This window comes from Meles meles, chromosome 1 (assembly GCF_922984935.1).
Source record: "Meles meles chromosome 1, mMelMel3.1 paternal haplotype, whole genome shotgun sequence".
NCBI classification, from domain to species: Eukaryota; Metazoa; Chordata; class Mammalia; order Carnivora; family Mustelidae; genus Meles; species Meles meles.
In genome coordinates, this window is record NC_060066.1 from 3,248,287 (window position 1) to 3,275,611 (window position 27,325).

Consider the following 27,325-nt stretch of genomic DNA (forward strand, 5'->3'; position numbering starts at 1 on the left):
CCCTGATTTTATTTTTTAAAGTTTATTTATTTATTTACTTGTTTATTTTTTTATTTAAGTAATCTCTACATCCATCATGGGGCTCAAACTCACGGCCCTGAGATCAAGAGTCACATGCTTTTCTGACTGAGCCAGCCAGATACCCCCCTTCAGCCCTGATTTTAGTAATGTGACTCTTCTGTCTTTTTTTTTTTAACACATTCTGTCAATTTTATTTTTCTTTTTTAAGGAACCAGCTTTTAGTTTTGTAGGTTTTTTTTCTCTGTTTTTAAAATTATCTATTTTATTTATTTTTGATAATAAAGATAATAATTTTTATTATTTTCTTCCTTTGCTTTGATTTTAGTTTGCTGGTATTTTTCTAGTTTCTTAGGTTGTTGACTTGAGATCTTTTTTTTTTTTAAGTAGGCATTTTAGCTATGAATTTCCCTCTAAGCACTGCTTTTGCTGCATCTCATTTTTGGTATATTGTGCTTTTGTTTTCATTCAGCTCAAATTATTTGCTTATCTCCCTTGTGATTCCCTCTCTGACACATTGACTGTTTAGATGTGTGCTTTTTAATTTGCAAATATTTGTAAATTCCCCACATTTCCATCTGTTGGTTCTGACATAATTCTGTGGCAGTTAGAGATCATACTTTGTGTGATTTTCTTTCATTTAAATTTACTAAGCTGTGTTTTGTGATCTGGTGTGTTGTCTCTCTGGAGAACGTTCCACGTATGCTTGAGAAGCACGTGTACTCCGCTCTCATTGGGGGAGTCCTCTAGATGTCTTCTAGCTCTGCTTGCTGAAGTTTCCTCTTCCTACTTTAGCTCTGCTGGAGGGTTTTTACTGTGCTTCCTCCAACTTCCTGTAGCTTTTTGCTTAACAACCACAACTTCAGTATTTCCTCCTGAGTCAATTTCTCTCTCATTCTTTTGAAAACATGTCTCCAGTCTTATTCCAGGGTTTTCATTGTTTCAGGGAAAAGAAATTAGACCCCCGTGCAAGACTTGGTTCATTGTGTAGGGTGTGGTCATTGTCATGGCGTCACCTTTTTTTTTTTTTTTTTTTTTTTTTAGGATTTTATTTATTTATTTGACAGAGATCACAAGTAGGCAGAGAAGCAGGCAGGGAGTGAGGGTGGGGGGAAGCAGGCTCCTGGCCGAGCAGAGAGCCTGATGTGGGCTCGATCCCATGACCATGACCGGAGCCAAAGGCAGAGGCTTAACCCACTGAGCCACCCAGGCGCCCCTGGTGTCACTTTTTTTTTTTTATATATTTTATTTATTTGACAGAGAGAAATCACAACTAGGCAGAGAGGCAGGCAGAGAGAGAGGAGGAAGCAGGCTCCCTGTGGAGCAGAGAGCCCGATGTGGGGCTCGATCCCAGGACCCTGGGATCATGACCTGAGCCGAAGGCAAAGGCTTTAACCCACTGAGCCACCCAGGTGCCCCCCTGGTGTCACTTTTTATCATAGAGCCCGTGTGGTGACTTTTTCAGTGCACTGTGTACCGCTGTGATATGCCATTGTCAGGGCCCAGCCCCGTGTCTGACTTGTTGGAGGAACACAGTGAGTGTTGTGAGTGGAAGAATGACCATTCTGCTTGTGGCTTATGATCTTGGTCTGTAATTTGTCTTTTCCAATTTCATTTCTATTCCCAAATGTGTATGTTTCTGTGCTTTTATGTTTGTAAAAACACCTACTTTTTTAAAAAAAATTAAGATGGTTTTAGGATTTATGTATGCACATATATATGTATGTATTTCCAAGTAATCTCTGTACCCAGTGTGGGCTCGAATTCATAGCCCTGGGATCCAGGGTTTCATGCTCTCCTCACTGAGTCAGCCAGGTGCCCCCACATTCTGTTTTCAGTAGACTTGTTCTGTGATTGGGTTTACCAGGATTCTAATTTTTTTTTGACTTTTGACTTTGAAATAACTCAAAATGTCCAAAAAAAAATTCCCGTTTCAAGAATGGTACGCAGAACTGTAGTATACTCTTCCTCCAGATTTCCCGTGATCATCATTTGCTTTATTATTTGAAGTCTGCATGTTTACCTTCAGCCTGTAGGGCCATTCGAGAGTAAGTTGCAGACCTGATGCCCCTGCCCGGACTCCCTTAGTGTGTATTTCCCAAGGACAAGATCACTGACGTACAAAGCGTGCTGTGGTGAGAATGAGGACATTTAGGACTGATAGAACACCTTCGTCTACCCACTTCTACTAACTGCCCCAGTTTAGCGACTCTATTTCTAGAGCCAGGATCCAGCTTAGGATCACACATTGCATTTGGTTTCCCCATCATTTGGTAATATTTGATCTGGTGCAGTTCCTCTGATTTTCTGTGTCTTTTTGATACTGGTGTTTTTGAAGAATACCAACCATTTCTTTTATAGAAAGTTCCTCAGTTTGGGTTTGCCTGAGGTTGCTTCCTGATGAGGACCTGATGCGTTTTGCTAGGGTGGACGATGTTGTGTCTTTATTGCATTGTATCAGGAAGCACATGAGGCTGATTTGTCCCGTTATTGGCGATCACTTAGATTGTTGGCCAGGTTTCTCCAGTGTAAAGTTAACTGTATTCCTTTTTGTAATGAATAAGTAGTTTGTGGGAAAATACTTTGAGACCATGTAAATATCCTGTTTCTCATCAAACTTTTACCTGCCAGATTTGGCATTCACTGGAGATTTTTACCTGAGTCAGTTGATGGTTACCAAAAGTTGATGGTCTAACTTCATCATTACTTACCCATCTACTGGCTAGCCTTCTCGTACAAGGAAGAACTTTCCTATCCTTTCCTCAGTTCCTCCCTCCCTCCCTTCCATCTGCCCAACCATCCATCCGGCCATCCATCTGGCTTTACTGTGGCCTTACGGATCTTTATTTTATTCAGTGGGTTCTAATCTGTTGCTTTCATTCTTTATCCCTCCCGCTGCCATTGGCTAGATTTGGCCAGCGGGAGCCCTTCCTGCTGGTGCTTGTATCCTTTGTGTGCAGCGTTTCCTCACTGTCTGGAGTAAAGTGGAGATCCGTGACCCAGCTTTGACATCAGACATCCCTCTCCAGTGTTCTTGTTCCCTTTGTTGGCAAATGGTATTTAGGAACCAAAACCAGCACTAAATATGCTCTTACTTACAGGCCCTTTGAGGAGCTGATAGTGTTATCTTGAGCTCATAGTCTGCTAACTCTAATTCCAGTCCCAGACCTGAGGAGTCTTTCCACTCTTTCCCTGTGTTATATTTATGTCTTCCTTCTCTAACAGTGAGAAATCTGCCTCCCGATGTCATCAACGTATTTACTCATTTTCTCAGTCCTCCAGTATGCAGAAAGTAGTTTCAGCGTTACTGAGCAATGTCACCCTATAAACAAACCTTTAAGTAGGATTTAAGAGTTGTTTATGCTCTTTCTGTCTTTATACCGAGGGTCAGTATACAAGGTACATGATCAGAGGCTGGTTGGGTTTGTCCTTTAATCCTCCCTGTCAAGGTAATTCTGTTATTTATCTGAAATGTAGGTGGGCTCATTTGTTTCTGTTTGCATGCCATTATAGGGTTCCCCCATCTTTATTGATTGATTGATTTTTTTTTTTACTATATAGAACATGAAAATGGTTCCAAAAGTCAAAATTGTACAAAAAGCTATACCCAGAGAAGGGTCACTGCCTCTGTTACCCCCTTACCTCCTTCACCTCGACCTTCGCACATGACTAATCCCATCCGTTCCTGGTTTTTCACTCTGGTGGGGATGTTTGTTTGCTTGTTTGTTATTGAAAAAACCAGGCAGGTGGTCTTATTTCTAGTTCTTGGGCAAAAGATAGCACATTACACACGTTCTTTTCTTTTTGGCTTTTTTTGCTATCATGTTTGCCAGCATATCCTGGGAATTGATCCTGGGCAGGTCATGGGGACCTGCCCCAGCCGTTCTCACAGGTGTGAAGCACGCCGTGGGCGTGGACGTGCCCTGTTCTGTTTACTGGTCTCCTCGTGGGCATTGTGGTTTCCAGTTGTTTGACTTACGCTGCTTAGGTGAATAACCCCATACACGTGTGTTTCTGTGTTATTGGCATTGTGTCTTCAGCATAAATTCCTAGAAATGGTGTTCCTGGGTCGAAAGGCAAAAAAAACATGTAGACACGCTTTTATTAGATTTTACTGCATTTCTGTCCACGGAGGTCATAGCACTTTGTGTTCACAGGAGCCACGCACAAGGACGCCTTTTCTCTCCAGGTTTGTTAATGGCTCCTTGCTCATTTAACATTTAACCAACTAGATAGGCCGTAGGTAACATTCGACAGCTTTTTAATTGGCGAGGGACATCTTTATATTTTTCTTTTGTGAATTATCTGCTTATATCTTCTCTTTTTTTTCTATTACATTTTAGCTTTTTCTCAGTTTTTATGACTTTCTATATTAGAGTTATTAGCCCTTTGTGAAATATGTTGCAGATACTTCCAGATCTTCATTTATATTTTGGCTTTGTGGTATTTTTACATAACTGAATTTATCAGTTTTTGAAACCGCATTTGGATTTGCATCATAGAGAGCCTTTCCATGTATCCAGTTTTAGAGGAGCTCACCCGAGTTACTGGAACTTCTCTAACGGTTTTCTGTTTTACGTGTAGATCCTAGATCGTTTGGAGCTGATTCTTGTGTTCGGTGTGAGGAACGGGTCTGTTTCGATCTTTTTCCAAATGGCCTTCCCGGCGTCCCTGTACCATTCCTCAGAAATTCCCATCTGTGCCGCAGTGTTGCAGGTGCCCAGTCTCACTCCCGACCTGTCGGCAGCCCTGTCTCCTCGCTGGCTCTCTGCAGACGGTGCCGGGAGTTCTCTGCGGCAGGGGCTTGGTTTTTCAGTAGGACAGGATGTGAGTGAGCCGGGGCGGTGCTGGGCTGCCTGCCGCTGCTGGGCTCGCCGCCGCACCAGCGGTGCCTGCCTTCTCTGAGCCCTGTTGCTGCTCTTCTCTCTCACGGTTTTGTCTCTCTCCTGCCTCGTCTGTCTCCGCTTTATGCCCTCTGATTTCGGCTTTGTTTTATCTCTGTGTGTGTTGCCTTTCCAGTTCTGTGCCTTGTCTGCAGTCTTGCGTATAAAAGGACTCTCTAAGTCTCTCCCTGTCTCTCGAGTGCGTGAATGATGGTTGGATGGACGGACCCCTGACATCCGTCGTGATGATGCTGTTTTCCGAACTTTCCCCGACCTCTTCTTTACTGTGTCCACTCTTTCCTTGCCTCCTGCCTGGCCGTCAGCCTGCCTGTTTCATTGATTTTTTTCCTGCTCGTAGACTCAAGGCTGTGGTCTCGATGACTCCTTGTTTCACTGGTTCACACTAGCATTCCACGCAGGAATGCTTTGTAGATGTCAAGAAAGATGGAATCTATTGCATACTCGTGTTTTGGAGCTCGTTATTCCTGTACCGAATGAAATGAAATCACTGTGACCCACTAAGCTCTCTCCTGAGCTCTGCTGTTGCTCGTTTCCGACACATTGTGTGGTGCTGGCTTGTCCCCCAGCAACAGAACTGGTGTTTAATCCTTAAACCAACCCTCGTCGTCACCGGCGCCATTTCTCTCAAAGTGGAGCGGGCATTTGCTCTTTCTCCCTGGGTGGGGACTCCTGGATCAGAACCTGTTTGGAGGACAGGAGGTACCGTGAAGAATGAAGGACCCCGTTACGTTTCCCTTCCTTTCTTCAAGGGAAAAGAGAGAAGTCAGTGATACAGAGATAAATTATTAGAGCCTGTTAGGTAAATCACGACTGCCTGTACACTCGTTCAGTGTTCTTTTAGCCGGAAATGGATGTGTTGTACGCACGAGAAGCACACGGGGCATAGCAGTGCGTTGGTGCAAAATGTAGGCCCGAGTTTGAGTCCTGCCCTGGAGTCGCTCGCTCTGGAATTCTGAAAACCAGCGAGGACGCCTGCCTCCCGAGGACGTCTTTCCTCACCGCAGGACTGGGGTACACTGGGAGCCTCCCTCAGAGCGTGGTTGGGGGCTCCTTAGTACACATGCTGAGTCCTTCTGCGCGCAAAACCGTGTTTCTTTGGCTCTGCTGCTGGTGTAAGCTCCGTGTAAACTCTCCCTGCTCGGAAGGGAGGCCTGGAGAAGGAGTTCTCAGCTCTCTGTAAGGATTGTGTCATTGGACCTTGATGATTTGAATCTGTTCTTTAAAAAGGTATACATTTTAGGTTTTTTTTTTTCAAGCATGTCCTTTTCTCTTACCATCTGTAGTTCTGTCGTCTCATCCCTTGCTGTGATTTTCATGAAATCCGGAGGAAACAAGATCCCAAGCCGCCTGCCTTTTCGTGGCTCCCTGTGGTGGTTCTGTCTTCCCCGGCTAGAGGAGGGTTTTATATAGGACACTGTCTCTGTTCCCCTTTGCGTGGAGTCCCTCTGTCTGTTTGCCCATCTGCCACCTGTCCGTCTGTCTGTGCATCCATTCATTCTTCTGTCTTGTTCCCAGAAGTGTTTAAGGCAGCTTGTAGAATAAAGGAGCCGGAGGAGCAGGAGAGAAAATTGAGCCGGATCAGAAGCGAGGATGGGACACGGACTGGCATGTGTGTCCCGGGCAGTGAGATGCCTGCGTAGGCCCTGGGGATTGTAAGGCTCGGCCGCAGCCCCATGCCTGAGCCCCTGGCGGGCGCCAGGAAAACAGGGTTTGGCAGAGACAGAAAGAAGTGGCTTAGCGGGAGCCTGACTTTTTCTGTTGCTGGGGCTTAGCAGAGTGTTTTTGTGTTCTGTGAAATCAAAATCACGTTTTCCTTTTTCCCTGTCCGAGTTCCGTGTGTAGCTGGTATGCTCTGTCAATGGAGATTTCTCCAGAACTCTCCCCTCCCGTGAGTCTGACGGCTGAGGAATTCGGCCGTTCTGCCTAGTGTCAGAGGTTGGCCAGAGCTGGAAAATGGGAACCGCAGACAGGACACCAGCCTTTGTCGGTTGGATTCCTTCAGTCCTGGCTGAGCCGGGATGCGCTTTCAGGTAGTTTATCTTAGTTCGAGGACACGCGCGGCCTCCTGCGAGCGCTCAGCGTAGAGCTGCGAGGTGATGCGCACCGGCCACGTCATCTTCCAGGACCGTGACGTGGTGGACAGGTGACTTTCTTACAGCACATCCCACGGTCTCCACTAGACGGTTTCAGGAAGGAGAGCGCACTCTGAGCTAATTATCGTGTAAAACAGGCTCTGATGGTAAGACTTACAGGGGCCATAGAAGCGAGGAAGAATTTAAAAATGACTTCGTTACCTAAACTGCAGAGAGGGGAGTATTTAAGCTTTATCCTGTTGTGCCCCACTTTCAAAAGAACAAAGAAGACAGAAAAAGCAAAAGATTCTTTCTTTTTCTCCTTTTGGTTTGCAGGTGCCCTCACGACCAACGGCATAAATCCCGACACCAGTTCCGAGATCGGACGTGCTAAGAACTGTCTCAGTCCCGAGGACATAATTGACAAGTATAAGGAGGCCATTTCCTATTACAGCAAGGTGATGTCACTGCTTCGTAAGCCCCTTTCCTAATTATGTCGTTCGACCCGGGAGTTCCCGGTTTACGCTGTGAAGCTCCACAGTGTCTCCTAGGTGTTTGGTTCTGTAAGTATTCGTGTATTATCCCCTGACACAGGATGCCGTGTGCCTGGAAACGTGTTTTATTTCTGATTCAAAATAATGCATTTGTCATTGAGTATTTGGGGAAAGGGGAAGAAAGGGTGCCATAGCGCCGCTGCTCAGAGATAGTCGCTTTAACCCTTTAGCACCTATTTTCTGGTCTTCTTGGCGTGCGTTCTGTGCTCACCGCGTGGGGACTGGTGTCTCTGATTTGGCGCAGCGTGTGTCCTCTGTAGTTAAGTCTTGCGTGGCCTGCTTTCTCATGAGCTGCCCAGTGTGCCGTCTTCTGGATGCGCCGTTCCTGTTACCGGATTTAAAAAAATTTAAATTTCACATACACTGTCCGCCATCCGGAGGATGAGAGCTGCAGCTGCGCAGGGGTGAGGCGGCTGCCGCCGGTGGGAGTGGCCCCTCCCCCGCCCTCACCTCTGGACTGGCGAGTGTGCAGGGTCCGGTGTGGATGTCTCGCGGGTGGCAGGCCCGTGACGCACGTGTGCAGGTGGGTGGCTCTTCTTCAGGGAGACGAGGCCGTCCCACGTGTGTCCTGCCGCTGCTCCCCCATTCCCTGAGAGGTACACGGCGACGTCCTCGTGCTGCCGGCCGCTGCCCTCTGCGGTTAGGGTGGACGGTCCCCTCCCAGGTGGAGGAGGTCCTCTACTCGTGCACATGCCAGACTGCCGGGAGCCCCGCACGGGGAGCGGGCAGCACCTCGAGCCACGCGGCCTGCCTGCTCCCGCAGAGCCCTCAGCTTTGCTGCGCTTTGCTTCCTCCCCATCCTGGCGGGCTGCGCGCGCTTTCTCCCACCCCACTGCTGGGAAAACTGGCTTCAGCGAGCGTCTTTGGACATGCGTGCTTGTGCGCTTTTTTGTTTTTAAAGATTTTCTTTATTTGAGCTCTGTCAAATAAAGAGAGCACAAAGGCACAGGGGCAGAGGGAGAGGAAGAGAGAGAGGGAGAGAGACAGTGGGGAGAGGTGCAGAGGGGGAGAGAATCCTCAAGTCAACTCCGCACTGAGCATGGAGACCGACATGGAGCTCTATCTCACAACCCTGAGATCATGAGCTGAGCTGAAACCCAGACTGGACGCTCAACAGACTGAGTTCCCCAGGTGCCCTTCTTCTCGTGCGCCTGTATGCTCCTTCCTTTAGTTAAGATTTCTGGGAATGTAATCACTGGACATGATGTTTTACATTGATCATAATTCGCTTTCAGGTTACTCCTCAAATTCCTTCTCCAACGGGGAATGAAAAGGAGTAGAATTATTTATTTAGCCAGTTCTCCGTTCCTGAATATTAGGAAAACTGAAACGACCTAATATGCAGGAACGGAGCACTGTTTGCCATCGTGGGAAGGAAAAACAGTTTTTTTCAAGGGCATAGTCCCTAGAAGTGGACTTGAGTCAGAGCATGCATGGTATTTTTGGGGCTTACTTATGCACTGCCATATTGTCCTTCAAGAAGGTTAACACTCTGCTCTCTCACAAACACTAGCTATTAGGATATTTGCCACCTTTTAGGGTGTTTGCCACTATGATGGGCAAAAGTAACTTTTCATTGTTTACATTTGATTATTGGTGAGATACTGAGCATATTTCACTTGTTACCATTTGCATTTCTTATGTGAATTACCCATATGTGTCCTCTACATACATTTAAGGTAGGGTTTTTTCTTGTTGATTTGTTATAGCTCTTTGTATATTATGGATATTAGCTTCTTACCTTTCATCAATGTCTGTTACAAATCTGTTTCCTAATGTTGCTTGCCTTTAATTTTGTTCATGAGGTTTTCTTTTTGTTTGTGGTCAAAACATGTTTTTAATATGGTAAATCTTTTCCTTATGGGTTTTACCTTCAGTATTATGCTTAGAAATGCCTTGACAATAGAATAAAATTCCTTTCCTTAGTTTTTTTAAATCTCTAAAATAGGGATGATGATAGTACCTCTCTCAAAGGGATATAGTGAGGATAGGCAGAATGAAGTACTGGAAAGTATTGTATTAGCTGTTGTTAGCATTTTATTTATTCATTTATTTTAGAAAAGATTTTATTTGATAGAGAGAGGGAGAGCACAGGGGGAGGGGGAAGCAGATTCCCCACTGAACAAGGACCCTGATGTGGGGCTGGATCCCAGGACCCTGGGTTCATGACCTGAGCTGAAGGCAGACACTTAACGACCGACCCACCCAGGTGCCCCTGCAATTATTTTTTTATTAATATTTTTAAAAAGAATTAATTAATGAGAGAGGGAGAGAGAGGCCATGCGCCCAGGCACCCTTAAGCAGGGTCAGGGACAGAGCAGGAGGGAGAGAATCCCAAGCAGACTCTGTGCTGAGCGTGGTCAGGTGGCCATGGGGCATGATGTTTCCAGTTCCAAGAGTGGAAAGAGCAGACTCTGGAGTCAGGCAGAGCTGGGTTTGAGTCTCCCCTCCCATGTCTCAGGCTGTCAGAGTTCAGTCCAGCTGCGAGATCAGCCCAGGTTTCTTTTCTCTTGAATGGTGACATGAAGGCCTGCTGCATGGAGTTTTTAATCAGGGTAAGTGATCTGTGTCTGTCAATGCTTACTGCAGTGGCGGGCTCGTCCTACTTGGTCACCGTCTCCTGCCTTGGTTGAGTACGTGTCCAGCAAGACGACTGGAAGAAACCAGTTCCTCTCCTCGTGTACGGGGCAGATGCATGTCTTGCCCGTCTCTCTGGCTGTACTTTTCCTCGTTTGCTCCTGTTCTTTCCTCTTCTTTGTCCTCACCCCCATGAAGTGAGAGTGGTCCAGGAATGTTTGTGCACTTCCCGGATCTGAGTGTATTTGATTCGTAACACACCCACGCGTGTGCACACCCACGCACACCCACGCACACACACACTCATCAGGCTACCTCCCACTTACTGGGGAGAAGCACCACCTTTGGTTTTCACTCCCTGCGAGGGATTGCAAAATCTCTTCAGCAGACTCGTGGTGGCTTCATGAATAATTTTTTATTAGATTTCTGATTTGTGGCCAAGGAAATACTTTCGTATTGGAACAGATGACTAGAGACATAGACCTTCTGCTGAGATAGTTGGAAGTTGGTGTTGGAAGGAACCTTGGAGAACATATGACCCCCTGCCTTCCCATAGCGGAGATACTAAAGCCCAGGGAGGTTAAGTGACTGTCAGAGTCACACAGTGGCATTATTGGGACCAGAAGCTAGGTCTTGTGTCTTCCTGTGCGCACAGACGGGAAGATAGCGGGGCTGGGAGGCAGAGGCCCCCCTTGCGTGAGTTAGCATCTGGACAGAGTTCTCAGTGTTCCCCTGCCTTTAGCTGCGTTCATGTGGCCTCTCCAGTGAAGGTCACTTTGTTCCTAATGGAATGATATTTCCACCTTAGTTTTGGCGTCATACCTGAGTTCAAATCCTGCCTTCGCCAGTTACTAGCTTTGTAATCTTGGGCAAGAAGCTTTACTTTTTTTAGGTCTCATTTTGGGCCCTAAAATAATGGTAGAGTTTGTTTTAGGATTTTTGTTTTAGAATTGAATGAGCTCATTCCCTCATTTATTCTTAAAGTATTGCTTGTATAGTTCTTTATTTTTTTTTAAATTTTATTTTTTCAGTGTTGCAAGTGCTTGTATAGTTCTACGCGGGGACCTTTGCTAGTAGGTAGTTACTAAGGACCCACTAGTGAAATGGGGCTTGGTTCCTGCGTCCTAGAGCTTATGTTCCAGCGAAATGATGGAAGACTAGGTATATAGGTCATTAGGAATCATCCGTTCTTTTCCTAATCCCCACTGACTGTGGATACCTTTCTACTAATGGATGAACAACTTGCTGGGAAAGTTGCAGTTTATTTTTTATTTTTTTTTTAAGATTTTATTTATTTATTTGACAGAAAGAGATCACAAGTAGGCAGAGAGGCAGGCAGAGAGAGAGGAGGAAGCAGGCTCCCTGCTGAGCAGAGAGCCCGACATGGGGCTCGATCCCAGGACCCTGGAATCACGACCTGAGCCGAAGGCAGAGGCTTTAACCCACTGAGCCACCCAGGCGCCCCTATGACTGCAGTTTAAATCTCTGTGTAGTATAATTAAAAATATATAAATGTTGCATAAAATATGTGAAAACATGGAGTTGACTTTTATTCTCACCTAAATGGACGTTTTAAGGGTTTTGAATGAAAAGAGGTTATTTAATTTCAGTGAAATAAAGTCCTTATGTTTGTTGTTGTTGTTAAATGGTCTAAAAAACTTGGTAGATTTCTGGGGCTCCAGGGTGGCTCAGTTGTTAAGTTTCTGCCTTCCGCTCAGGTCATGACCCCCGTGCTGGGATCGAGCCCTGCATCGGGCTCCCTGGCATCGGGTCTGCTTTCCCTCTCCTAGTCCCCCTGCTTGTGTTCCCTCTCTCTGTTCCTTCTCTCGCTGTCTCTCTCTGTCAAGTAAACAGATAAAATGTTAAACAAACGAACAAACAAAAAAAACTTGGTAGATTTTTGACTTCAGAGTTGGTAGTTGGGGAAAGAATAGTTTCTTTTTATGACTGTGTCTGGTAATTGTAATATATCACAAATTATGGACATTTCACATGTTTGAAAAGAGGGGAGCATGGAGGCCTGCCTTTCCCAGCACAGGGATTTGTCTACTTTACAGAAACAACTCGAGTGAGAAGCACGAGCGGTTCTACTTTGCTTCTTCACAATTGGTAAACGGGCAGGTGGGGCTCCCAGGCCTCCGGGGCGCCCGGCACACACTGGTCCGCGGGATGGGATGACTCCCAGTGTACGATGCCCGCCGACGTATTGGTGGGGGACGTCCTCACCTGCGGGCGCTCGTGTACGGGACTCCCCTCTGTAAACCTTTTCTCAACTGCAAGTCTTTCAGATTCCTCAATGGAAGATCACTCCAGCTCAGGGCACTTAAGAGGAAGGACAAAGTGGAGTGGAAACGAAAACAGGCAGAATAGCAGCCAGCATCCGGTTTCGCAGTGTAGCGTCGGGCGGGGGGTGGGTGCTGGAGGGGGGACGGGGGGCTCCGGACCTTGACCCGGGGTCCCAGCCACACGCACGCAGCCTTCCCGCAGCCCTCCCGGGTGGGAGCTACCTTGGGCAGAGCCGGGAGCCCTGGAGGTGAGGCCTGGGAGCACTCAGCCAGGGTCACCGTTGAGTGGCGAGTGAAGGGCTGGGTGTCTCTTCTGTCTCCTCTGTCTTTGTTTGCCTTCTCGGAGCTGAGGAGCAGGGCCAAGTAACTCGGAGAGAAGGTCACAGAGGCGTGGAGCACGTAAGTGCAGGCACACAGGGGTGCAGGCGTCTGCCACAAAGTCAGATACATTCACAGCTTCAGCGGGTGTGAGAGGGTCGCGAGGTGTTTCAGAGCACAGGACACGTAAGTGCAAATGGAGACAAGTAGCCACCAACAGTATCGTGAAATCTGATAAAAATACCCGCTCTTGTGCATTTGTAGGTTCAGTCCGCCAACCTCCTCTGACCCCATAACAGATGGACTTTCTCCGACAGAAACCTCCATCCGCCTCTCCCCACCGTGGGCGGGGGCGTCGCTGTCGGTCCCGAGCTTGGGGAAGTGCCCTGCGGGGTCCCGGAGCCCCTGCGGGACGGCTTTCAGGACACGACAGAGAATCCTTATTGTCTCTTCTGTTTGACGAGGCTCCTCCTTTGTGCCCTACAGTACAAGAACGCCGGAGTGGTTGAGTTAGAGGCATGTGTCAAGGCTGTGCGCGTCCTCGCCATTCAGAAGCGGAGCATGGAAGCCTCCGAGTTTCTGCAGAACGCCGTCTACATTAACCTCCGCCAGGTGAGTGTGCGTCCTGCTCGCGGAAGCCTTCGCGCGGCTCTCCGGAGCCTGTCGTCACGAGCCCACCCGACTGCAGCGCCGGTTCCGTGCGGCCGGTGGCAGCTCCGCAGCCAGAACCCGCTGTCCTACTAACACGGCTCCTTTGTCTACTTCGTCACATGACGAGGCTCTTCTTTCAAAATCCCACATTTTCCCTTAAACTTTTTTCTTGATCGGAGAAACCGCTTGCCAGCTTTGTGACCTTGAAGCAGCTCTGGGCCTCTTGCCTCAGTCCTGTCACTGGGGATGTGACTGCCACCTGTCACCCTGTGCGGGTTGCTGATGTCACACAGCGGGCAGTCAACAGATGCTTCTCAGTCTGCACCCGGATAGGATTTTGCTACAGCGGAATCGTTAGAGCTCTTAGCTGTAGGTTGCTAATGCAAAATCACGAAGCTGCTGGTCGAGAATGCTTTGAGACGTTGGCTAACGTCACTGGGATTTTTATGGACAGGGCAACCAAGTCTCCGGCGTCCAGCAGCTTGCTTCAGGACCCGTGGCGGGGAGCGGGACAGGTGACTGTAACAGCAGAGCTGTTCGCTGGGCACAGGCTGCGCTGGGGCTGGGAAGGAGGGGTGCAGCTGCTTTCCGAGCTGACGGTTTTGTGGCCAAGACAGACCTTCGGTGCTGGAGTGCGCGAGAAAAAGGGGATAGGGAGAACGTGGCAAATGGACTGAAGCTAGTTTGGTGATGGGGGAGGGTGAGGGGTCCGGGGCTGTCTGAGGCAGTGAGGTTCAAGCTGGGATGGGAAGGTTGGGCAGGATATAGCCAGGAGAGGAGGACGTGGGAACCGAGCATTCCAGGAAAGATGGCTCAGCAGGAGTGAGTCTAAAATCAGAGAGAGCTCGTTCCCTGGGAGGAACCGGAACTCGTGGAGACAAGCTGGAGGGGAGCTTGAGAGAGGGGCCGGGTCAGGGCAGGAGGTCTTGTTGGCCAGGGCAAGGGTTTGCAGCGTTACTCTAAGCATGGCAGGTTTTAGAGGAAAGGACTTCTAGGCACGGGACGATCTGATCACATTTGTCTTGAGTAAGGAGGTCAGGGGGCAGTACGGATGCTCCCACCTGGGGATTGCCGAGCAGGGAGAGGGAGCGGACCGTGCACACGTGTGGGAATGACGGAGGACTTGTGGGGAGGGTCGGCGGGACCACTGCCCAGGCTCTGGCTTGATTTTGCTGGTGCTGTCCTCTAAGAGGGAAAGCTGCAGAGGATGCTTTGGGGAGAAAGGTGATGGGTTCAGTTGTGGGTATAGGGAAAAGCCTGTTGGATACGTGGGCCTGGGGCTCAGGCGAGAGGGAGGGTAGTGACTGGGGGAGAGGAGAGAGATAGAGTCATGTTGTATTGTGGACATAAAAAGCATGAATGACACACTTGGGCCTCTCCATCCAGATTTGACACATGAATATTTTGCCATATTGACTAGAGATTCTTAGTTTTCAAAACAGGAATAAAATAAAGAGAAACAAAATTGGAGCTAATGAATGTCTTTGGGTTGGTGTGGCCTCCTCACAGACGTTATAACGGTGTCTACAATATGGTAAAGATTTTAGCATAATGCTTACGCGCAGGGGCTGGGGCGTCACTCTCTTGGGCAGGAGATGGGGCTGCTCTGTGCCTCCTTCCCTCCCCGGGAAGCACCTCACTGCCATCAGGCCCCTTGTCACAGGGAGTCCCCAGCTCAGACAGGAAGGGGTGCTGCTGCACGGGTAAGACACTGAAGGGAGAGACAAGAACAGGGGAGAGCTGGTGACCCCAGTACAGGCAAATAAACCACAAAGAGGAAAATCACGCAGCGTTTGGGCCATTCAGTGTGAGGGAACAGCCCCGCACAAACTCAGAGTGTGGCCTGGTGGTCACTCGGGGCCCTGAGCCGTTTGTTTCTGAGGGGAAGCCACTTTGTAGGCAGGCTGGGGCCAGACCTCGTGAGCGCGGAGACCGTGGGCTCGCTAGGTGGGTGGCGGGGTCCTCGTGGGCGTTCACGCTGTGGCAGGCCTGGAGGGTGGTCGGCCCGGCTTGGGCCCGTGGCCTGCCCCGCCCCGTGGCGGCTGCGGGACCTGCAGCACGATCACTGCGTCCCTCTCGCTACGTGTCGGTGTGAGAACTGCTAGAACAGCGATCCCCCCGGCCCCAGGGACGATTGGTGTAGATGAGCTGCACTTGTCCAGGACTGTCGTGGTGTCTGCCCTGTGGCAGCTCTGCCCGGGTCACTGTCAGGTGGGGGCGGGGGCACCGAGAAGGCCGGAAGCCATGGGACATCAGGCTGTGTGCTTGGAGCAGGGGGCGGGCCTGGGAGGACCCCGAGGTCTAACACTCCCGGAGCTGCGCAGCCAGCGCTGCCTGTCAGGAGGATGCTGACGATTTTGACTGGCTGGGAAGCCGTTTTCGCAGATGGGGGCATAAATGCACGTCTTTCATTTTTTATTACTTTTTAAATGTTCTTATTTATGTATTTAAGAGAGAGAGTGAGAGAGTGAGCACAGAGGGAGAGTGAGAAGGAGCAGCGACTCTGCTGAGCGGAGGGCCCGATGTGGGGTTCGATCATGACCTGAGCTGAAGGCAGATGCTAACCGACTGAGCCACCCCGGTGCCCCCTCATTTTTTATTTTTTTATTAAAAAATTTTTTTTGAGTTTTGATTTAGATTTTGTCCGTTAACATACAGTGCAGTATTGGTTTCTGGAGTAGAATGTCGTGATTCATCACTCGCTTGTAACACCGCGTCACAGCAAGTGCCCTCCTCAATACCAATCCCCCGTCTAGCCCCCCCATCAACCCTCAGTTTGTTCTCTGTCTTTCAGAGTTCCTTTTTGTAAGATTTTATTTATTTATTTGACAGAGAGGGAGAGAGTGAGCGAGCGCACAAGCAGGGGGAGCAGCAGGCAGAGGGAGAAGCAGGCTCCCCGAGGAGCAGGGAGCCCGATGCGGGGCTCGAGCCCAGGACCCCGGGATCATGACCTGAGCCGAAGGCAGACGCTTCACCGACTGAGCCCACGAGGCGCCCGGTCTTTAAGAGTTTCTTATGATTTGCTTCGCTCTCCCTTTTTTCTCCCTTCCCTTACGTTCATCTGTTTTCTTTTTCAAACCGCACATGTGAGTGAAATCCTGCGGTGTTTGTCTTCCTCTGACTGGCTTCCTTCACTCAGCCTAACACGCTCTAGCTCTGTCCATCTCACTGCAAATGGCAGGATTTCATTCTTTCTGGCGGCTGCGCGACGCTCCGTTGTACATGCACACCGCACCTTCTTTATCTGTTCACTGCTCGATGGGTGTCTGGGCTCTTTCCGCAGTCGGGCTGCTGTGGACACCGCTGCTATGAACACTGGGGTGCAGGTGCCTATTTGGATCACTGTGTTTGTATCCTTTGGATAAAGACCTAGTAATGTGATTGCTGGGTCGTAGGGTAGCTCTCTTTAACTTTCTGAGGCCCCTCCATGCTGTTTTCCAGAGCGGCTGCACCAGCTTGCATTCCCACCAACAGTGTAGGAGGTTCCCCTTTCTCCGCATCCTCACCAACACCTGACATTTCCTGACTTGTTAATTTTAGCCATTCTAGCTAGTGTGAGGTGGGATCTCACTGTGTGTGTGTTTTTTTTAAAGATGTTTATTTATTTATTTGGCAGACAGAGATTACAAGCAAGCAGAGAGGCAGGCAGAGAGAGAGGAGGAAGCAGGCCCCCCGCTGAGCAGAGAACCTGATGCAGGCCTCGATCCCAGGACCCGGGGACCATGACATAAGCCGAAGGCAGAGGCCCAAACCACTGAGCCACCCAGGCGCCCTCTAACTGTGGTTTTGATTTGTATTTCCCTGATGCTGAGTGATGTGGAGCACTTTTTCATGTGTCTGTTGGCCATCTGGATGTCTTCTTTGCAGAAATGTTTGTTCATGTTCTCTGCCCATTTCTTAACTGGACTTTTTGGTTTTTTTGGCTATAGAGTTTGATAAGTTCTCTATAGATTTTGGATACTAGTCCTTTACCTGATAAGACATTTGCAAAGACTTGCAAAGATCTTTTCCCATTCCGAAGGTTCCCTTTTAGTGTTGTTGACTGTTTGCTTTGCTGTGCAGAACATTTTTATCTTGATGAAGTCCCAATAGTTCATTTTTGCTTTTGTTTCCCTTGCCTCTAGTGACATGTCTGGCAAGAAGTTGCTGCGGCTGAGGTCACAGAGGTTGCTGTCTGTGTTCTCCTCTAGGATTTTGATGGTTTCCCACCTCACATTTAAGTCTTTCTTCCATTTTGAGTTTATTTTTGAAGTATCATAATCTTTTACAGAAAAACTACTTTTGCAGGAAATGGTAGGTGACAATTAGAGCAAGTGGTAGTAAGAAACTCTTTGAAAAGCTTGGCGAAGCCCCGCACCTGAGCAGCGGCGAGAGCGTACGGCAAGAACGCGGGCTTCCCAGCACCCATGCTGCCGCAGACCTGAGGTTCACGAGTGAGTCGGGCCATTTAAGAACATTGTGGCTCATGATTTTCTTGACTAGGAGCTGTGACCTCGTTGTCTCTGGTTCATTTTCTCTTCAGAGCCATTTAAATTGTGTGCGGGCTGCTCTGTTCAGTTCCGAGTAGCCTCTTCAAACTTCTTGCTGCAGTTCCTTAATGAAGCCGTTGCTAGGGAAGCCCAGCAAAAGCTGGTAGATACGTGCACGGTAATTGTAACCTCGGAATTGTGTGTCAAATGCAGCTCCAAATCGGAGCAATGGGGAGATCCAGGAAAGGCTCTTTACAATAGAGGGGAGACGTGTAAAGATACAGCGTAGGTAAGACCGAGACGCGTCAGTCCCAGCAGCAGGGCACCCGGCTGTCAGGGCGGCTGTGGGGAGGTCATGGTCCCGGCAAAGAAAGAAACGGTTGTGTGGGGAGGGAGGGAAGTCGGGTTCCTTACTGAGAAGGGAAGGGGGAGAGGGGACGGAAGAATGTCTGGTCGAACAAGGTAGGGCGTGCTTGTATGCAGGGACAGAAGGAAATCTCCAGGAGGGAAGTCGGGGCTGTAGAGAAACCGGCAGGTGGGCAGGGGCAGTGGACCCGATGGGCCGGCTGTGCCACCAGCTGGGCTTCAGGTGAGGACCTGCCCCCCTGCTGCGGGGTCTGGCCCAGCCCTGGCGTCGGAGCCCGGTGCGGCGAGGGGAGGGGGCGCTGAGAGCGGGTGCCCCACGCAGCCCCACACGTGCGGGGCAGTTGGCGCAGACGCTCCGGGATGGGGACTTTTTAGGACTCGCCGCATGGGGACGTGCGGCCGACGGTGCTGTGGGGCCATCTCTGCATCTCGGGGGCCCCGGGGCCCCGGAGCTCGTGGTCTTTTCGTCCTGCCTCCGCTGTCGGAGTGAGGGTCGCCCTGATGGAAGCGCACCTCCGCCGCCGCTCACGTTCCTGACGCCCGCCCGCACCCCGCTTGTTCCATCCCCAGTTTCTCCCCATCCTCGTTTTCATCTTCCTGTTGTTACTGTTGCTCAGTTGGGTTTAAAAAGTTGATTTAGATGATTTTTTAGAATGGGGCAGAATGTAACTAAGTCCATAAACAGAATCACAGACGCTTACTGGGAATTCTAAGCTGCTCACCCCAGGAGCTCCTACAAACTGGAACTGGATGTTGAAGAGATGCATCTTTGGTCACGCGGTTTGGTAACGCAGCCGGAGGCCAGAGCCGGGGCCGCGTCTCAGCGGTCTCCGTAGTCTCCGGCCAAGCACGCTTGTGGGAGAGCAGGTCCTCATGACGTGTGCGGGAGGCCGTGAGGACACCGCGTGGGGGGCGTGGGGAGCCACGCCTCTGAGTGGCCGTGACCGCGTGCAGACGACGGAGGCCTTGAACCAGGAGCCCTTGAACCAGGAGCCCAACGTCCGTGTCCGCATTTCCTCCTTAAAGCCGTCCGTGAGGAAGACTTTGTGTTTTTAACCTGTTGTACACTTTATTTTGAAAGATTTCAAGACTCTTCAGAAGAGCCACAGGAGCAGTACAACGAACACGTGCGTACCTTTCACCGGAGCGGACGGTGTGTGTCTGTGTCTGGCTGACTCCCTGATGCCGTGTTGTCACGGTTCCTCCACGTGGTGGCGTTACTTCCTCCTTCGTGGCTGGACGTGGCCAGGCCACATTTGCTTGTTCTTCGTCAGTTGATGGCAGCTGGGTCGTTTCCTCCTTTGGGTGTTTCTGAATAAAGCTACTGTGAACACCGATGTGTACGTGTTTGTGAGGCACACGTTTCCAGTTCTATTGGGTGTGCATACCTAGGAGGGGACTTGCTGGTCATCCTGTGGCTCCTTGTCTGACCTTCTGCGGAGTCAGCGGACTGTTCTCCCGAGCAGCTGCACCGTCATACGGACGGCAGCGTGTGAGTGTCCCCACGTCTTCCCATCCTCGCGGATGCCTTCTGCTGTCCATGCTTTCGTCATGACCATCCTGCTGGGTGTGAACTGTCTCATGCCTGTGTCAGTCTTCATCCCTGATGGCTGATGATGACGTGCTTATTGGCCACGCATGTAAATTCTTTGCCAATTTTTAAACAGGGTTTTGTTTTCTTTTTATTGTTCTGTTGTAAAAATGTGTTATATATCCTGGACACTAGTCTCTTATCAGATGTACAGTTTGCAAAAATGTTCTCCCTTTCTGCTGGGCAGTCGTCTCCCTTTCTTGATGATGTCCTTTGCAGCACAGAAGTTTTTAATTTTAATGAAGTCCGTTTATTGTTTCTTTGATCACTCATGGTTTTACTATTGCGTCATGGAAAACACAGCCGAAGCCAATGTCACAAAGTTTTACCGTTTTCTTGTAGGAAGTTTCTAGGATTAGTTTGTACCTTTAGGTCTTTGATCCATTTTGAGTTGATTTTCATCATGCGCAGATGGGTTCAAATTCCTCGGTTGAAGGCAGAGACCCTCTGGCCCAACACTGCTCGCTGTGCACACTCTCCTCCCACCGACCTTGTGGAAAATTAACTGACTGTCCACATAAGGTTTGATTTTTAATTCTGTTCCATTGATTTATATCCGTTCTCACGCAAGGACCGTACTGACTTGCTGACGGCAGCTTCGTGGTAAGTTGTGAAGTCGGGAAGTGTGAGTCTTCAAACTCTGCTCTTTTTTTCAAGATTGTGTTGGCTCTTCCGGGTCCCTTGAGCTTCTCTGTGAAGCTTGGGACCCACATGTCAGTTTCTCCAAGGAGGCCAGCTGGGATTTTGATCGGGATTGGGAAGAATTTGTAGGTCGCGTCGGGGAGTTTTGATGTCTCAATACTGTCTTCCATCCCAGGAACCTGAGGCGTCTTCCCTTCACAATTTCTTTCAGCGATCTCTTACTGTTTCCAACGTGCAAGTCTCACACATTTTTGTTAAATTTATCCCATTAGCACATTCTTTTTAATGCTATTGTGAACGAAAAGGCTGAGCTGCTTGAGGGCAGGACCGTGTAGTACTGATGTGTGTATTCCTAGCGGGAGTCACAGTGGGTGCCAGACCCAGAGTCGTTAGGTGAATCTGTTCGCAGCGGTCTCTCTCTCTCTCTTTCTCTCTCCTCATTTGGTTAACGAGAAACCCAGATTCAGGTTGTGCTACCCGGACACGTCCGTGAGAGGGAGAAATCAGACCCTCAGTGATACTGGGAGCTTATTCAGGATGGATTCATCTTAATTTCATTAAAACCATCCCTTTGGGTGTAGTCGGTCAGATGCACTGAGTCAGGTGTGCGGGGCAGCTGGGCTGTCCGTTTCACAACACACTTCTCGCGGGAGCGCTGTGCTCGAAGCCTAATTCAGGTGACTCTTGGGCAGACACTCATGTATAGGGAGCTCGGCTACACAGCCCCTGTGTCTGTTACGTAACCGGGGCTGTAGCGGTGGAGCAGCACTGGGGAGAACGAGGCGCTGTCCCTCACGCTGGTGTCGCTGCGCTTGTGACCCGAGCCACCGGCGTGGTCTAGCCTGTGCGGCACGCCCCGCTCCAGGGAGCTCAGCGAGCACTGTTCCCGTCGTCTGTTGAAACAGAGCCACGAGCTCTGGCGGAGCTGCAGTGAAGGTGCTCCTTACAGAGCAGGACTGAGGCTCGTCCTCTGGAAGCACATTTCCGAGAGTCAGTGTGGGCTCCTCGTGGGCGAGCGTGGCGGTGGGGTCCCCTTTGCTTGAGAGTTACGGGGCACAGCAGCCCTGCCTGGGAGCCCAGGGCTGTACAGAATTTAGCTTCCAGTCCAGGGGGATGATGAGCGGGGAGCTCCACGGAGGGAGGGAGCGTGGCTGCGCAGAGGCCGAGGCCCTCGGGGCCGGGAGGTGGCAGGTCGCATGTGGTCTCCCTCAGGCTTTTTCTAAGAGCGGTTACTGGTGCTGAGCGTCCAGGGCTGTTAAGGACCACTCTCTGGCAGCCTGTGGAAGGCTGGGCAGACGGTGACGGGATGGCGCAGAGGAGGCGGCTCTGTGGTTTGGCGTCAGTGGGCCTCCGTCCTGGCTGTGGCACCGAGTAGCTGTGGGACTCGCACGGTCACTTAAGGAGATTTCTCCCGTCAGCTGGATCACTCGTGTCCTGACTTCCCAGGATTGTGGTGAAGTTCTAGTGAGAGGACAGCTCTGCGGCGGGTCGCGGGTACCCGGCTCGGCGCCTGTGCTCCCGAGCAGCTCTCAGGGAGGCGAACCTATTGGGGCTTGGCCACTGATCCTGGACGAGGGCGGCCACGGATCGGCTGTGTGCAGGTGGCGGGTGACGTGCCTTTGGAGCATTTCAGTCGAGTGTCACAGGTGAACAGGATTGTACAGCTGTGGTGCTCACCAAGGAGGTGTGTCCCTGAGCTGAGCATTTTTGTAAAATGCTTGATCCCTGAGGACCCTGCAGTACCGATCCCTGAAAGTGAAGACATAAGTGAACAGTATTATCTTTTCTGTCATTGAAACTCCTTTTTTAAAAATGATTTTATTTATTTATTTGACAGACAGAGATCACAAGTAGGCAGAGAGGCAGGCAGGGAGAGGGGGGGAAGAAGGCGCCCCACTGAGCAGAGAGCCCGATGCGGGGCTTGATCCCAGGACCCTGAGATCATGACCTGAGCCAAAGGCAAAGGCTTTAACCCCCTGAGCCCCCCAGGCACCCCATCAAAGACCCTCCTTAATACCCATCACCTGGCTGCCCTGTTCCCCCCATCTCTCCCCCCCCCGAAACCCTCAGATTGTTTCCCGGAGTCCAGAGTCTCCTTGGGTCATCTCCCCCTCTGATTTCCCCCCTGCAGTGTGTATGGTCTTATTTAGTTGACTTCCAGTTGCTCCATGAGTTGTCATTGGAGGGAATCGATTTTATGGAGAACATACTTAAAAAACTCGGGGTTTTGCTAAGAAACATGTAATCAGGGCTTGCGCAGCCTTCACAGTAACCCAAGCTTGCTTACTTACTAAACCCGAAGATGGTAAAAGTAGGTAGGACTTCGTGAGGCCAGAGGCGTTGGTCTCTGCGGTCATCCAAGAAGGAACCCGAGGGGGCCAGGAGGTCCGGCTTCGGCTGTGCTCTGACGCTTGCGGGTGGTGTGCTGACCAGGGTGCTGATTGTTGGTCCAGTTTCGTCTCTCGTGAGTGATTGTCAGTGTGTTGAGCACATGGTGTGTACACTGGCTCTAGGAGCCCTTAGGTACCCGACTGAGCCTGCGGGCACAACTGCCCCTCCGTCATCCATCCCGCTGCCCATCTTCTCTGGTGCTGGGAACTCAGCAGAGTGACCCCTTGTTGGCTTGTCTCTCTCCATGACCTTGTCAGCCATCGAGGGACCAGGTCTTATGTAACTTCTCATTTTGTTTTTAATCCTTTCCTTCTGAATGATTAATACCCAAAATGGATCCAGCTACATTAGTAGATGCTTTAGAGAAAGGTCCTTGGAACAAACCTGGTAGCCCTGCTTTGGGATGCAGGGAAGAGAGTTACATTCTTTCCTTTCAAAACTGTTCGGACACACGTATATGGAAATTTGTGTAATTTTGAATATATATTTTCTCTCGGTATAATTATGGCTAGAAATACCGTAGAAACAGAATGTGTTTTGCACACTTGAGAATGCACGGTCACCAGGCAATCTCACAGTGACTGCCACGGCCGTGCTCTTCAGGTCATTGCCAGTGCCCGTGTTTGAGAAGCCTAAAGGCCAGGGAGGCATTTTTGGGAGCATCTCTGGCTGGTTTTGGGTTAACAGTGGTGACGTCAAAGCCGTTAATTAACAGTGGTATTTCCCACTTCTTGAATACTCATCGGGGGCTTTAAGCTATGCTAACCGGACATATTATTTCATTTAGTCTTTTCAACAGTCATGATTAGATTTTGTTATCCCCGTAAGCAAGGAAAGTGCCAAAGCTAGTAATGTGCAGGTCTGGGACTGGCACTTGCGTCTTTCTGATGGCTGTGTCTGTACCGTCCTTCCAGAAAGCCAGGAGACTCTCTAGTCTGAGTTTCCTGCTAATATTACTGCTTTGTTTCTAAAGGAAGAAAGTACATTTGAACTTAACTTTCTAGTTGGAAAAGGACTAGTGAGTTAACATTTGAGTTCCTCTGAGTCTAGTTTATGAGCAAAGCTACCTGTCTTGCGTAGTCTGTGAGTTACTTTCCACAGGAGCTTCATGTAGCCGTCTGGGCCCTGGTGGGCTTCGCCTTCGTGGCTGTACAGCCCGTTGAAACGTTAGAACAAAGATGTGTTGATTAATACTCCCTAGAAGGGCAGCGGATAGGAAATGAGTTTGAGGATTCGATTTCATTTCAAGATTTTGTGAAGATCTTGGCCTTAAATTTTGCCTGGAGCTCTTTTGTATTCCCAGATTCCTGTGCTGTGGATGACCTAACGGGGCTTTGTCCTGAGGCTCACAGGGCCCATGGCCAATGAGGAGCTTTTCAGTTAAATGTTCTTCTGGGGCTCTGAAGCAGTGGTGCCCACGATTTTTCCTTTCAGATTCTTGCCTGGGGCTTGGAGTGATAGCAGTTCCACTTATAATGTCGTTTTTATCGTTTGGTTTCTCCTCATGTCCAAATGACGGAAGAGGAATGAAAGAATATATGACTGATCAGAGTATCCCAGTCTTTCATCTTTAATAGTGTCCATGAAAGTATCAGTGGGAACTCTGATGGGTTGGAGGCCAAGGCTTGTGATCTTTATTTTACATGGTGACCTTATTGGGGGTATTGGCTCTGACCACTAATATTTTTACCTTCCCCAGTATCTTTTCCCATATTTAAAACCAAAGGGTACAGTTGAAGTTCTGGGAGTTTCCAAGTATGTGATGAAATCATCAAGTACTCCTGCCTTTCCCGTGTAGACCTCCTCAGCCTCTGCTCATGACAGTGTCTCACAGCACTGGAATCTCTCTGCAGCTGGCACTATGCAAAAAGAGCAAAGACTATGTCCTTTTCAGATTTGCTATGTATAGATCCTAGACCTAATAATAAACCTTCTATAAGAAAACATAGGAGAATACGTTCGGGACTTTGGAGTAAACAGAAGTCCCTTAGGCAAGGGCACAGAAAACATTAAACATTAAAAGAAAAATAAATTGAGCTACTTTACAGTTGATAAATTGAGCTCCTTCACAATTTCTGCCTATCAAAAGACTTCTTTTGGAAAATAAATGGGCAGCAGACTGGGAAAATGTGAAGTTCAGAATATTTCAAGGACTCCTATGACTCAGTAATAAGAGAAATGATCTAATTTAGGAAATGACCAGAAAATTTGAACAAATGCTTTATAATGGAAGATACAGAGGTGGCCAGAATCATACAAAAAAATGTCTAATGTCATTAATTATTGGGTAAATGCAAATTAAAGACCCCAGAGTAGCTAAAATGGAGAAGACCGATAACATCAAATGTTGATGAGCGTATGGAGCAACAGGAATTCTTGAACGTTACTGGTGTGAGTGTGAAGTGATGCTTCCACTTTAGAGGATAGAGGGAACGTGCCCCCGCACAATTAAGGCCATGTGTGACACATCCGCAATGAATATCATAGTCATTGGAAAGCTGAAAGCTTTTCCACCAAGATCAGGAGCAAGACAAAGATGTCCACTGTTACCGCTTTCATTCAACGTAGCATTAGAAGTGCTAGCCACAGCAGTCACACAGGAAAAAGAAATAAAAGGCATCCATGTTTGTAAGGAAGGAGTAAAGCTGTCATTGTTTGCCGATGACATGACACTACAGAGAGACGACCGTAAGCTGCCCGCAGAGACTATTAGAGCCAATAGCCAAGTTCATTGAGGTTGTGGGATGTAAATTCAATGTATAGCAATCTCTTGTGTATCTATACATTAATAATGAAATAACAGAAAGGAAGATGAAGTAAACAATCCCATTTACAGTTGCATCAGAAGAATAAAATACCTAGGAATCAACTTAAGCGAGAAGTGAAAGACCTGTACTCTGGAAACTGTAAGACACTGGTGAACGAAACTGAAGACGACACAAGTAGACAGAGAGAGATTCCATGCTCATGGGTTGGAAGAATTAATATTGCTAAAATGTCTGTACTGCCCAGAGTGATGAACAGATTCAAAGCCGTTCCTGTCAAAATATCAATAGGATTTTTCTGAAAAGTAGAACAAAAAAAATCTGAAAATTTGTATGGAACCACAAAAGAATAGCTGAAGCCATCCCAAGAAAAAAGAACAAAGCTGGACGCATCACAACCCTGAATCCAGACTATCCTGCGAAGCCATAGGAATCAGAACAGGACGGTACTGGCACGAAAACTGACACATAGATCAATGGGACGGGATAGAGACCCAGAAATAAACCCGTTGTACGGTCAACAATTCCATGATCAATTAATCTATGACAAAGAAGGCCACAATATATAATGGGGAAAAGACAGTATCTTCCATAAATGGTATGGGGAAAGTGGACAGCTAGCTACATGCAAAGGAATGAAACGGAACCACATTCTTATACACCATACACATAAACAAATTAAAAATGGATTAAATACCCAGATGTGAGACAGGAAGCTGTGAAACTCCAAGATGAGAACATGGGCAGTTATCTCCCGAACATCAGCCTTAGCAACGCTTTTCTGGATCTGTCTCCCCAGGCAAGGGAAGCAAAACACATAAACTGTTGTGACTACCCCGAAGTAAAAGGCTTTGCACAGCAAAGGAAACCATGAAGAAAACACAAAGGCAACCCAGTGAATGGGAGGAGCTAATTGTTAATGATATATCCAACAAAGGGGTAATATGCAAGACATATAAAGAATTCATATAACTTAAAACCCCAAAACCCCAAACAATATGATTAAAAAAGGGGCAGAGGACCTAGATAGACATTTTCCCAGAGATGTCCAGATGGCCAGCAGACGCATGGACGGGGTGCTCAGCATCACCGGTCATCAGGGAGATACAAATCACCCACACAGAGAGATAACCCCTCACCCTGTCAGAATGGCTGTTATCAAGAAGAGAAGTGTTGGCAAGGACATGGAGAGAAAGGAACCTCATGCACGGCTGGCAGGAATGCAGACTGGTACAGCCACTGTGGAAAACAGCAGGGGCTTCCTCCAAAATTGAAAACTGGAGCTAACATACGACACAGGAATTCTACTTCTGGATGTTGAAATGAAGAAAGTGAAAATGCTGATTTGAAAAGATACGTGCACCGCTGTGTTTACTGCAACGGTATTTACGAAGCCACTTTACGGAAGAGGCCCAAGTGTCTGTCCATAGACACACACACACTGGACGATTACTCAGCCACAAAAAGGATGAGATCTTGCCGTTTGCAACGACGTGGGTGGACCGAGAGGGTGTAATGCTCAGTGAGATAAGGCAGAGACAAACACCGTGTGATCTCGCTCACCCGTGGAGTCAGAAGTTAAGCAAATGATGAGCAAACAGTAACGAGAGAGACAGACTCATAAATTCGGAGAATAAGCTCGTGGTTGTGGGGCGCGGGGTGCGTGAGACATGTGAAGGGGTGGAGGAGTGCAGAGTTGCAGTCACAGAATGAGTACGTCAC

General features: G+C 48.8%; 1 protein-coding gene across 4 annotated transcripts in view; it reads left to right on the forward strand.

The window, feature by feature from the left end:
• Positions 1-27,325, forward strand: part of TRAPPC9 (trafficking protein particle complex subunit 9) — a 500,788-nt gene that overhangs the window by 37,291 nt on the left and 436,172 nt on the right. For all 4 annotated transcript variants that reach the window (XM_046001565.1, XM_046001557.1, XM_046001569.1 and 1 more), the window contains 2 exons: positions 7,331-7,452; positions 13,215-13,340. In XM_046001565.1, coding sequence (XP_045857521.1) covers positions 7,331-7,452; positions 13,215-13,340 — 248 coding nt within the window. The remainder of the gene's footprint in view (positions 1-7,330; positions 7,453-13,214; positions 13,341-27,325) is intronic.